This window comes from Manis pentadactyla, chromosome 11, assembly GCF_030020395.1.
Source record: "Manis pentadactyla isolate mManPen7 chromosome 11, mManPen7.hap1, whole genome shotgun sequence".
Lineage (NCBI taxonomy): Eukaryota > Metazoa > Chordata > Mammalia > Pholidota > Manidae > Manis > Manis pentadactyla.
The window spans coordinates 44,962,783-44,975,247 of NC_080029.1; the positions used below are offsets into that span (position 1 = coordinate 44,962,783).

At 39.3% G+C, this 12,465-nt stretch overlaps 1 protein-coding gene across 3 annotated transcripts in view; it reads left to right on the forward strand.

Annotated features, from left to right (window-relative positions):
• The first annotated feature begins 1,282 nt into the window (after positions 1–1,282).
• The window catches only part of ATG14 (autophagy related 14), a 38,551-nt gene continuing 27,368 nt past the window's right edge, over positions 1,283–12,465 (forward strand). For 2 of the 3 annotated variants that reach the window (XR_005031404.2, XM_036918545.2), the window contains exon 1: positions 1,283–1,549. Coding sequence is in view for 2 of the 3 variants with exons in the window: in XM_036918545.2 (XP_036774440.2) it covers positions 1,329–1,549 (221 nt within the window). In the remaining variant the exon portion in view is untranslated. Of the gene's footprint in view, positions 1,550–10,834; positions 11,212–12,465 lie in introns of those variants that run through there. The other variant, XM_036918560.2, reaches the window with a different exon arrangement.

The following is a 12,465-nucleotide window of genomic DNA, read 5'->3' on the forward strand; positions in this document are numbered from 1 at the left end:
TCAGGTTTAGTGTAAATTCTATTTTGAAAACATTTTGGGGACTTTTTGCTTTTGTTTTTCCTTTTTTTGACTTTTATGATACTATGTATTAAAATGGACGGGATAGGACTAAGAGGATAGAGCAAAGCATTCACATTCAAGACCTACTTCAGCATCATCAGCATTTGATAGAGATGTGAGGGTTAACAGGGAGGGAGGGAAGGAGCTCTTGTGCCCAAGTGGTCAGTGGTTATATCTTTTACCAAATTGAGGAAACATTTGTTGGGTGGGAGAGTTCAATTTCTGAAATGCTGAGTTCGTGGTGGCTACAGTACATCACTTTATGCTAGTAGGCAGTTGTGAATCCTTGAGTATGGAACTTGGGAGAGAAGTCCCAGCTAGAGAGGATTTAGGGCGATCAACTGACCACCAAAATAATCCTTGAGAATCACTGCTCTAGATAATTTGACCTATAAACCCACTTTTCTTTTTTTCCTTCTGTGGTTGAGAGGCATATTCAAACATTATTTACTAACAGCCCTACGACCCATCCTATTTACTCCTACAAAAAGAAATCTGGAGTAATCTACCTATCTAGGTTAAATTTTACCTAGTTTAGATTCTTTCTCAGCATGGCCCAGAGTAGAGGAGCAATGTTGGACATTAATTTAAAATTCACTTTTCAAAAAGATACAACTTTGATTTCCACGTTTAGTACGGCTGTTTACACTACTTAGCCGTTATCGGCAAATTACTATCAGATTGCCATTAAACGTGTTTACTTCTTAATCCTAACGTGTTAGGTAGGTACTGTGATTATCTCCATTTAACAGATAACACATTTAGGCATTTGCCCTAAATCACACAGCTATTAAGGAGGTGGGTGAGCCAAAATTAAGCTCTCGCCAAACCTCAGCCCACTCACTCAACTTTTTTTTTTTTTTGCTGTAGTTTTAGCCAAATTTAAAATCATCCATAGCGAATTAAAGAAATTCCCTTGTTTTGTTCCAGTCCGTTTTCCCAGAATCCTTAGAGCATCGTACTACTATTTCTTGCACAAGTCTGAGGCATTAACTTATAGTTTTAGCATGATCGATCGAATGATGACATTTTATTTGGCTGACTCGCCCCTCTAGCATAATTCGCCCGGCTTTGGGCCAAGCGGCCCAGCAGCAGTGGGGAAAAGCAACAGCTCCGCTCACGCCGCGGGAAGGGACCGGGAGGCTGGGCAGGGGTGCGCCCGGACCCCCGCCCGCCCTGCCGGCGCCGCCTCCGGCCCCTCCTCCTCGCCCAGGATGCACCTGGTTGAAAACAAAATCCCACGTGACTGGCTCTGCTCTCGGGCCATCATGGCGTCTCCCAGTGGGAAGGGGGCCCGGGCGCCGGAGGCTCCTGGCTGCGGGCCGCAGCCGCTCGCCCGGGACCTGGAGGACTCGGTGGACGACGCGGAGGGACTGTACGTGGCGGTCGAGCGATGTCCGCTGTGTAACACCACCCGCCGGCGGCTGACCTGCGCCAAGTGCGTCCAGAGCGGTGATTTCGTCTACTTCGACGGCCGCGACCGGGAGAGGTACGGCCGCCGCCACGGCTCCATTGTTTCTGACCCCGGGGCCGCCTCGGGCTGGGCGGGCGGCGGGCGGAACTTGGGGCCCGAGCCCGAGCCCCGGAGCCCCGCGAGGGGAAGGGAGATGGGAGAGGGGTAGCTGCTTTGCCGGCGCTTTGCCCTCAGGGGACAGGGTCCGGGTGGGGGCCAGCTGAGGGAAGGTCGCTGTTTCCTAGCCCACCGAGAGGAGTCTGACCCCACGTCGTCCCTGGGTGCTAGGGAACAAGAGATAGATGGTGACTGTGAAGCCTTCCCCCAGTACTGCCACAGAGTCTAGGTACTTCGCTGCGCTTCCGTTCAAAAACTTGGTTGAACCTTTATCTTCGAAAGCACATTCCTTCTTTAGGAGAGAGAGACAAGAAGAGAAATAACTGGTTAAGAAGGATGTGGGCCGTGGTAGCCTGTATCACAGATGGATCTTGTTATCAGTCATGTTGACTAATGTGTGAACTAGGACTAGCTAGTTGCTCTGTTTTTCCCCTCTGCCTCCAAGGATTGTTTTGGATGCCAAGGAATTTGGGGATGTTTGGCTTTGTTTTAAACTCTAGACTGGGTGCTGCAAGCCCTTAGTTAAGAGAATTGAATTTAGGAACATGTTTTGTCCCTGTTTTAAAATCCAGACAGGTAATTGCCAAGTCCTTCTTTAAGGTAGTTGAAAAAAATAGTGTGATTAACTGCAGGGTCTCTCACTCCCAACTTTTGTTTAAATAACAGCGTCCGTGATACTAAGATAGCTAACTTTCTAGTGCAAAAGTTCAGGTTTTCATTTACAACAAGTGAAAAGCTATTATCTCTAACTTATTACTGAGGAAACTGCACAGTAAGTTCCTTGTCCTGGGTCACACAAATAATAAGTGTGGATAATAAGTATAGAATTAAAATCCAGACAGCCTGAATCCGTATAACATGAACTTAATCACTGGATTGTATCACCATTATATTTGGAAACGTTTTGGATTCCTAGTATCTCTCTAATCATGAATGGAGCTTGTGTCTTTCTCTTTTTGAGGAGATTTGTATGATACAAACTTTTTGGTTCATTGCTGTGTCTATAGCTGTACATGATGACTTTAGGAACTGCTGTGTAATGTGATAGCTTTAAAAATTAAACCAATTGTTTTATTATTAGAATATCAGGTATGAGATGGAAATGTCTAATTCATGGAATTTATCAAAGATTAAGTTCTGGACCCTCTATCTATACTTTTTCCTAGATCCATTCCCATGATTTAAATACCACCCATGTGCTGAAGACTGCCAGGCTTGTATCTCCAACCCAGGCCTCTCTGAACTCCAGAAAACAGCTGCCTACTCAACATCTGTGTTTAAATTTGTAATAAGTATCTCCATTTTAATATGACAAACTAAACTCATGATTTTCCATCATAAATCTGTTCCTTGTGTGTTGATCTCTCATTCCAGGCTTCCTTGACTCCTTTCTTAATTTCACCATCTCTAATCTCATTAAACAGATCCTATCTGCTTTCCCAAACCTATCCCAGATTTGACTCTTTCACCACTTTCTGGTCTGATCCACCCAGCGATTATTGCCTTGAGTCTCTGCTTTCCACCCTTGCTCCCTTAGAGTGTAATTTCCATATTGCAGCCAGTGTAACACCTGAGTAAGACTCCTCCATGAATCTGTTTAGATCTTCCAGGGTTTTCTGTTTTACCCAAAATAAAAAAAGCCAGAGTCTTTAACCAAATTTCCTCCTCTGTTCTTCTGTTATTGTTCCCCTATCTTCTCTACAATACCATCCTGGTCCCCTTGCCCATCCTCAAATAAACCCAGAGTACTTCTGCTTCAAAGCCATTGCAGTCTTATTCTGACTACCAGGAACTCTTTTCTCCCAGAAATCTTCACAGCTCCTCCCTTTGTTTCCTTTAGGCCTCTGCTCACACATTAGAGAAATTCTTTCTGACCATTCAGTGAAAATGGTAACCTCCTTTGCTACTTAATGTGCTTTATTGTCTCCCATAGCACTCACCACCATCGCATAGTATACATATCAATTTGTCCCCCATTCCAATGATGTAAGCTGTATGAGGGTAAGACTTTGATGAGCTTTGTACTCTGCAGTATCCTTACAAAGATGTTTAATAAAGATTTGTCGAATAATTGAATGAATTTACCCTTACTTCCCAGATTAGTCTTATTCTGCACCGTTTCATTATTACCCATCATGATTCATTTGTTGCTAAAGTCAGAAACCTGGAAGGTATCCTAGACTTTTACTTTTTTCTTACTGTGTGTGTTCAAATCATTGGCAAGTCTAATTTGGTCTGTCCCAAAATAGATCTTGAATCTGTCCACTTCTAGTCCAGACCACCATCATTTCTCTCCTGGATACTTACTGGTTTCCTTTCTTTGACCCATCTAACTCCTCCCCACCCTCCTTGTGGCCTCCACACAGCAGCCACAGTAGCAGAAGTAAATCAGATAATGTCACTGTTTCGCTTAAACCTTTCAATGGCTTCCCAGGGCATTAAAATTCGTGCTTCTTCCTTTGGCATGTGTAGCCCCATGTGATTTGTCTACTGCTTGCCTTCCTAACTTTGGCCATAAGGTTGAGTTTAAAATGTGGGCTTTGGATTCATGCTGCATGTTGAATTAAAGCTCCACCACTTCCTATGTGATTTTGAACAAGTTTCTTAACCTTTTATGTGCTTTTTTATTTCATTTTGAAAATGCTGGGATCTCTAACTTCATTGGTTTCTGGTAGTGATTACATAAGAGTGTCCAGTAAAGTACTTAGCATGATGTCCAGCACTCAGAAAATAAGCTCAGGCCACTCTTCCCGCTTCCTCATACTCTCTGCTCCATAGTCAGAGAAGCCTTTTCCCAAATCCCTAAATACATGAAACTTTCCCACCATCGGGCCTTTTCCTTTGCTGTTCACTCTGCCTGGAACACTTTGCCTCCTGGTTGGCACCTTGTCGGTTCCCACTTCCCTCTCTTTGCCCGTTATTTTTTATCAAAACCTTAAATTCTTTCATGGCACTGAGCTTGGTATGTAGTATTTTTTCGAGGAAGATACCAACATCCTGAATATAGTTCCACGAAGGCATGAATTCCAGTATTGTTCAGTCAGATTACCAGTGCTGGGTCCAGCAGCAGTGGGTGGCACATAGTAGGCATGTTGTTAAAGGAATAGCAAAGGCCATACAACTTAAAAAAGTGAGCTCTAAATTCCTTGCTAAATCTGAGCATTTAAAGTTAATTTTCAGAAGAGGAGTGTGTTATAGTGGATTTCTTTTTCTGGCCAAGCAAGAAAATGAAGAACAAATACCAGAAACATTCAACATTTAAAAGTAAATATTAGGGTTCAGGGATGAGGACTACCACAGTGGTCTGCTCAACCAGCTTCACTTTCCATTTACCTTTTCTGAACCGTGTATTCCTTAAGAAAAGGAGTTTGTTTTCTTCATTCTCAGAACAGTGCTCAGTGTCTCATAGGATGTAAGAATCTCTTGAGACCCAGGACCACTGTCCTTATAGCCAAATCATTTTTAATGAGCTCTCCTTGGGCACAACTACCTGCATAAAATACTCTGGCAAGTTACAGAGGAAAGAGTCACATCTCTTTGTTCAAGGATTTATACTGACTACAAACAGGCCTTAAATTGCATGGGTCAAAGGTTGATTGTGAGATAGTCTACTGTGAAAAAGAAATACAAAATGAAAAATTTTGTATTCTGTGCATTGCTTTCAGACTTTTTCCTTGTACTTTATAAATAGGCCCTCACTAACTGTAGGAAACAACTTGGAAATAAAATATGGAAACTTACAGCACAGTTTAAAACCGCTTGTTTAGTCTCTCATCCTTTTCAGTAAACTAGCCAAATTAGCTGTGCCTACATGGATCTTAAATATAAAGAGGGATATCAAAGTTCTTATACATGTATTTTTTCAGGTTTCATTGGTAGGTTAGCTGAGTATACACGTTTTAATGGCTTAGCAGTTTAAGAAAATTGGATATTAACAAACAAATCTATCTCACAGTAATTAGTTTGACTCCTAAGAAGGGAATATGTGTTTTTATATAACTTTGTGGCCAATATGACATTGGCAAATGGATTGAAAAATATGTAAACTCTTCACTTTTTTGTTATTGTTCAGTGGGTAGACTTCCTTATAACCTTGATATCCTCACCAACACTGTCTTGTCCTCATCGAAACCTTGACCCCAGTTCTAAAACAATACTTTCTTCTCTGCTTTTTCATCTGCCCGTTAACTTGTGCGCTTCTTTAAGAGATGAAAAGGAATGATATTAAGCAGATGTTAAGAGATCCAGTGCAATCTTCCTTGGATTTTGTACTGGTGAATATTTTAAAATTGCAAGCTTCTAACAGGAACATAGTTTTCTAGGTTATACATTTTCCTGACACCAAAAGTAGCTCTGTTAGCCAACAGACAACTGACAAGTTAAGTAATCTTTCCATTCAAAATTGGAGAGAAAATGGTTATCAGTTTATGATAGGTGTAGGAATGAGAGAGGGAACATAACCAAGGATACTCAGAAATTAAAGCACTGACGAAAATCTGCCTGCTCATTTAGAAACCGTTTAAAGTGTGGATCAAAAAGAAAGGTGCATTTTTTTTTTCATTAAAGTATAGTTGATACACAATCTTACATTGGTTTCAGGTATACAACACAGTCGTTCAGCTGTTACCCACATCATTAAATCCTCACACCCATTAGTGCAGTTACACCTGTCAGCATAGGAAGATGTTACAAAATCATTGGCTATATTCTCCATGCTGTGCTACCATCCCTGTGACCAACTTATATTATGATTGAGAATTTCTGTGCCCTTTTATCCCCTCCCCCTCTCCACCCACCAACCCCAGACCCTCCCCAGCAGTAACCACCAGTCACTTCTCAGTGTGTATGAGCCTACTGCTATTTTGTTCATTCTGTTTTGCTTTGTCTTTATATTCCACAAATAACTGAAATCATATGGTATTTGCCTTTCTCTGCCTGGCTTATTTCTCTTAGCATAATACCCTCTGAGTCCATCCATGTTATCACAAATGGCAGGATCTGTTTCTTTTTTTATGGCTAATACTACATTGTGTATATGTACCACATCTTCTTTATCCATTCATCTACTGATGGACAGTTTGGTTGCTTCCATAACTTGGCTATTGTAAATAATACAGTGATAAACATAGGGGTGCATATGTCTTTTCAAATCGTTCCTCATACTGATTTCCACAGTGCCTGTGCCAATTGACATTCCCACCAACAGTGTAGGAGGGCTCCCTTTTCTCCACACCCTCACTAGCATTTGTTATTCTTGTCTTTTGGTTGGTGGCCATTCTAACTGGTGTGAGGTGATATTTCACTGTGGTTTTGATTTGCATTTCCCTGATGATCAGTGATGTGGAGCATCTTTTCATGTACCTGTTGGCCATTTTTATTTCTTTGGAGAAATGTCCGTTCAGGTCCTCTGCCCATTTTTTGATCAGATTATTTGTTTTTTTGGTGTTGAGTTGTATGAGTTCTTTATATATTTTGGATGTTAACCCCTTATTGGATAAATCATTTATGAATATATTGTCCCATACTGTAGGTTCCTTCTTGTTTTGTTGATGGCATCCTTTGCTGTACAGAAGCTTTTTAGTTTGATGTAGTCCCACTTGTTCATTTTTTATTTTGTTTCCCTTGCCTGAGGAGATGCATTCAGGAAAAAATTTCTCATATTTATGTTCAAGAGATTTTTGCCTATGCTTGCTTCTAAGAATTTTATGGTTTCATGTCTTACATTTAGTTCTTGAATCCATTTCGAGTTTACTTTTGTGTATGGAGTTAGACAGTAATCCAGTTTCATTCTCTTGCATATAGCTGCCCAGTTTTACCAACACCAGTTGTTGAAGAGACTTTTTCCCCATTGTATATTCATGGCTCCTTTATTGTATAATAATTGACCTTATGTGTGTGGGTTCATATCTGGGCTCTCTATTCTGTTCCGTTGATCTACAGGTCTGTTCTCATGCCAGTACCAAACTGTTCTGATCACTGTAGCTTTGGAGTACAGCTTGAAGATAGGGAGCGTGGTACCCCCAGCTTTGTTCTTCAGAAAGACATTTTATGAAAAAATTGATATTGCTTTTATAAGTATGTTTTCAGAAATGCTGCAGCTTTACCTTCACTGATTAGCCTTTTAAAATGCATGATTATGCTTTTACCAGGAAACAGAAATAAGGGCACTAAACAAATTGAGTGTTGGAATAAAAGATGAACAAGAAATTTAGATGTTACTGAAGATTTCAAAGGGAATACACAGCCAGTGTCCAAGAAATTACTGTTTAGATCTCTTCTCCCTCCAATATCTTTCTGGTTGTCAGTCACCATAGCCTTTAAAAATCTTTTATCTTGAGAAGTCACTTCTCACACATATTGGTATATCCCATATAGCAGAACAAAAGCCCTTCAGGTAGCAGGACTCTCCATCTTTAGACAAGAGTTTATCTGCTGTTTGATTACGTCCTTCAGAAAGGGTCTCAGCTCCCATCCCATGCAGCTTACTAGTTGTGTTTACACCATTACCTTCAGATCTGCTAAGAAAATACACCTTTTGTTTTTGATCAGTGTAACTGGCTACTCTTACCATTATACTTTTTAGAATTTATAAAGAGCTTCACATTATTACTTCACTTGTTCCATTCCCTACCACAAACCTATGAGTCAGTAACCTATTTTAAAATGAGGAAACTCAGAGTAGTTGTGCCTTACTTACTCCTAGGCTGTGCTAATTCTTCAATTCACTTCTAGATCTGTCTCTCTATCTGTCAATCTAGCTTAGTTTAATACATTAGTGAGATGAAGGACAAAATCATTCATTGCAATGAAAAGAGAAACTAGAGTGTAAATGTGCTAAGTTTGTGCTGATACTTTCACATTTATCTTATTCCCTGTAACCAAGTAGGAAACCATTATTCCCATATATTTGTAAAGAAGCTGAACAGTGCTTTGTTTCTGTTTTCTATTAATGAGTTAACCTTCTTTCCTTCCAGTGGAGTATGTTTTTACTATGTTTTCTCATAAATATTCTAAGATAGAAGAACCCTCCTGGCAGGAACCATGTTTTTTCTCATTGTACTTGTCCATAAACATTATACCCTTGTGGGCCTAAACAATGTAGAGAAGAAAAACTTTGATGGTTAGTAATTCTTACCGTGTTAGTATCCTAGTTCAAGAAATAATTAGCTCAATAATCATCTGTATAGGGAGACTGCTGTGCTCTCCTGACCTGAAAAGTGTCACTGCCTTATTTCTGGAAGCAAAAATCATCAACTCTTTTACCAAACCTGTATCCAAATGAGAGATGGGGAAAGTCCCCCACCACTGACCCAAAACCTCAGGGCTCATTTTTCCCCCATTGGGCTTAAGGAACCTAAGGAATATAATACGTCTCAAGAGACCTAAGAACTTTAGATGCTTTTAGGTGATTGTGTGTATTTTTTATAGGATATGATTCTCAAAGGGGAGCATGAGAAATTTAATTGATTGAATGGTGTCTTTTTCTGATTATAAAAGTATATGTGATTATTGTTAAAAACATAATACTTTAGGTAGTATAGCAATACCTAAAGAAGGAAACAGATTTTATCCATATTCTCATGGCTATGTTAATATTGTGTTATATTTCCTTTCAGCCTTATTTTTACTCATGCGGGTTTTTTCTAAACCCAGCATCTCATAAACACATACTCATGTCTTTAGCTACAAAAATATTTTAATGTCTTTTATGGAAATATAGTGCCATTTGATAAATCATTCTCCTTTGGAAAAAAAGTTGTTCCCAGTTTTTGCTATTTGACTGATTTCATGATTACCACCTTCAAACACAAATCTTCCTTCCTCATCTCTGATCTCTTTCCTTAACCTGCAATAACTCATTCAAGGGGTTTAATATATTTTAAGGCCCTCAATTGCATATTTGAAGGATTATTATTATTATTATTATTGTCTTTCTTAAGATTCATTACTAGTGTTTCTCAGACTTTTCTATTGCCATAACCCTAGGCATAAAGTAAACATAGACCCCTCAGTTGAGGGAAAGGACTGGGCAGTCAGATGGAGGGATTAGTTATTTTATGAAATGTGCTGATAACTTCATTAACAACACACTCCTGTCCCTGGTATTCCACTTGGTGTGTTGAAATGCTTTGGTGCAAGACAGATTGGCTTACCTCGTGAAACATCAGGATTTCCCCTGCCTGTAATGCCTTCCTTCCCATACCAGTGCCAACAGGGCCATCCTCCAGTCTCCCCAGGCAGGCGTGACTCCTTGGCGGTCCCCCTGAAAGCCTGCACTGCCTCTTGTACCACCCCCATGCTGGGCAACCGCCTGCTCTAGTTCTCATCGTCTCCATTGCAGAGGGGCCACTTGAAAGTCAATTTAAGGGAGTACTTTTTTAATGGAAAAAAATCAGTTGCAAAATCATAGAAGAATTTAGTCTACAATCAGTTTAAGGAAGCACTTCTTTAGGGGAAAAAAATCATAAGTATGAAGGAATTTGGTAAGTAATGTAGAAATCCTTTTTAAACTGGGAGAGAAAATATAAGAAATAGTGTTGTAAAAGCCATGGTGCATCGTACAGCTTCACTGGCAGATTCCTTTCCAAAAGTAACACAAAACTAGACTCTCTAAACAACAGCAAAATACTTGATAACCATGTCTGCAAAAAAGTTTGGAAAATTTTATAGAGCAGAAACATAAATAGTCACAAAGCAGACTGAAAAATATAATTTCAAGATGTATGAGATAGAAATGGCTAATTTTCCTAATAAATAAGCCCTACAAAAACCTATAGCAAAATGAACAAAAGGACATAAATGGAAATAAGAAAAGAAAACAGCCAATAAGGTAGGAAAAGGCTTTCAACATTTCTAATAGTGAAATAAATAAAGGCAGGTAAGCGAACTATGAATGATCGATTTTGGGGGCAAAGAGGTGGGAGGCCAATCAGACCAGCAAAAACTGAAGAGAAATATGCAGTATTTGTGGAAAGTGTGAAAAAACAGGCTCTGTTACTCAACTGTTGGTGGGATTGTAAATTACATGAAGTGATTCAGAGGAAACTTAAAGTTAATTGTAGAGTTTTATTTGTAAACATTTGATGCAGCAATTGCATAAAAATAAATTTTCCTTATTGGAATTTCTTATATAGAAACCTAAAAGCTTATGAACATTTGTGCATTTGGATATTCATTTATAGCATTGTATATTTCTTATATTTTCTCTCCCAGTTTAAAAAGGAAAATTTGGAAGTGTTCATCAGTGCTTGATATAACTTATGTGATGTCCATTCATTGAAGTTCCAAGTACTTTAAAGAATGAGACTGATCTATATGTTCTGACATGGAAAGAGATACAAGGTATTTTATGTGATAAACCCAATTTGAAAGGCAGTACATAAAATATTCTTCCCCCCTTCTTTTTTTTTTAAGGTAAAATATGTATCATTAAGTCTGGTTTGACTACAATGACTGGTCATCATTTACACTTCCTGACAATCATACTGGGAAAGCACAGAATTGTGGAATGAATTTTTTATCCGTTTCTAGGAGTGGTGGGACGGAGAATGCAGAGACTGGATGAGTGTGCTGATGAGCAGGTGAAATGCTGACCCAGCTGCACTCCTTGATATGATCTGTTTAGCATTGTTAACACCACCTATTTTTAATTTCCTTCATGAAGAATAACATTACTCATGAAGTGTTTAGTAGGGTGGGGATTTTTTATCTTCTGTTTATATTCCTGCCGTCATTTGTATGTTTATGTTTTAAACTTTTTTTCTTTTACACAAAGTGAAAGAGAACAACTAGCTTGGTACAAAGCTGGGTAGAGTTGTTTGTCTTTCCAATTTGTTTTAGTGCAAAGTGGCATTTTTACAACAGATCTGGCAAGAGAACTTTGATAGCCTCTAAAAGCAAGATTTTTCTCCTCCATGTCAGTCCTTGGTTTGCATGGTTTGACAAGTCTTGAGAGTTTGTTATCTCTTGCAGGTTATTGGAACATGAACCGCCACACTGCCTCAGTGAGGCAGAAGTAAATATCACACTAGTTTCTCATTTTTGATACAAGGAAATGGAAATAGATAACAAGCAATATGTTCAAGATTTCTCATATTCTGGAAGATGCTTTCTTACAGGTGCGGGCACATAGTAGAGGCATGATAAATTAATTGGTGAATTGTGGGTTTGTCTGCATTCCATGTTGGTTTCTGAGTTTTCTAATACTGTTCGCTGCAGTTACCACCTTCCCAGCCATTGCAGTGCTACATCTGCTGTGACAGTCTGTGTCTGCACAGTCCGGTCAGGCGGTCACTGGTTGTACGCAGCCATTACGGTTTGGTTAGTGCAACTGAGGAGCTGGATGTTTTATTTAACTTAAAATGTCATAAATTAGAAGTATATAATTCTGCCCTATGTAATATTAACTGATTTGCTTTTTTGCTTTATATATTGTACATTTTCAGTGACTATTAAATGATAGGGTCATGATTAGACTATTTTATCCCTTCTGTTAAGAAGTAGATGTCTTTGGGTATGTTTCAAAGATCAGGTTATAGAAATACTCTTTCAGAGACACTTTCTATGTCTGGATTCTTTTGGAAGAGATTCCGAGGGCTGTCATGGTCTGTTAAATTGTTTTCATTTAAGTTAGGAATCAGGAGATAGCCAAAAGCTTAATCTTGAATACTCTGTTAGAGTAGCCTGTGGCACTACCACTGTTTCTTTGAAAATAGTGAGCCACTGTTAGCTCAATTCAAAATCAGTTCATATCATGCTCCTCATACAATTTTTTTTACCCAAATTCTTACTAAGCAACAAGCTAGTTGAAGTACTCAATAGCACATGTGACTGAT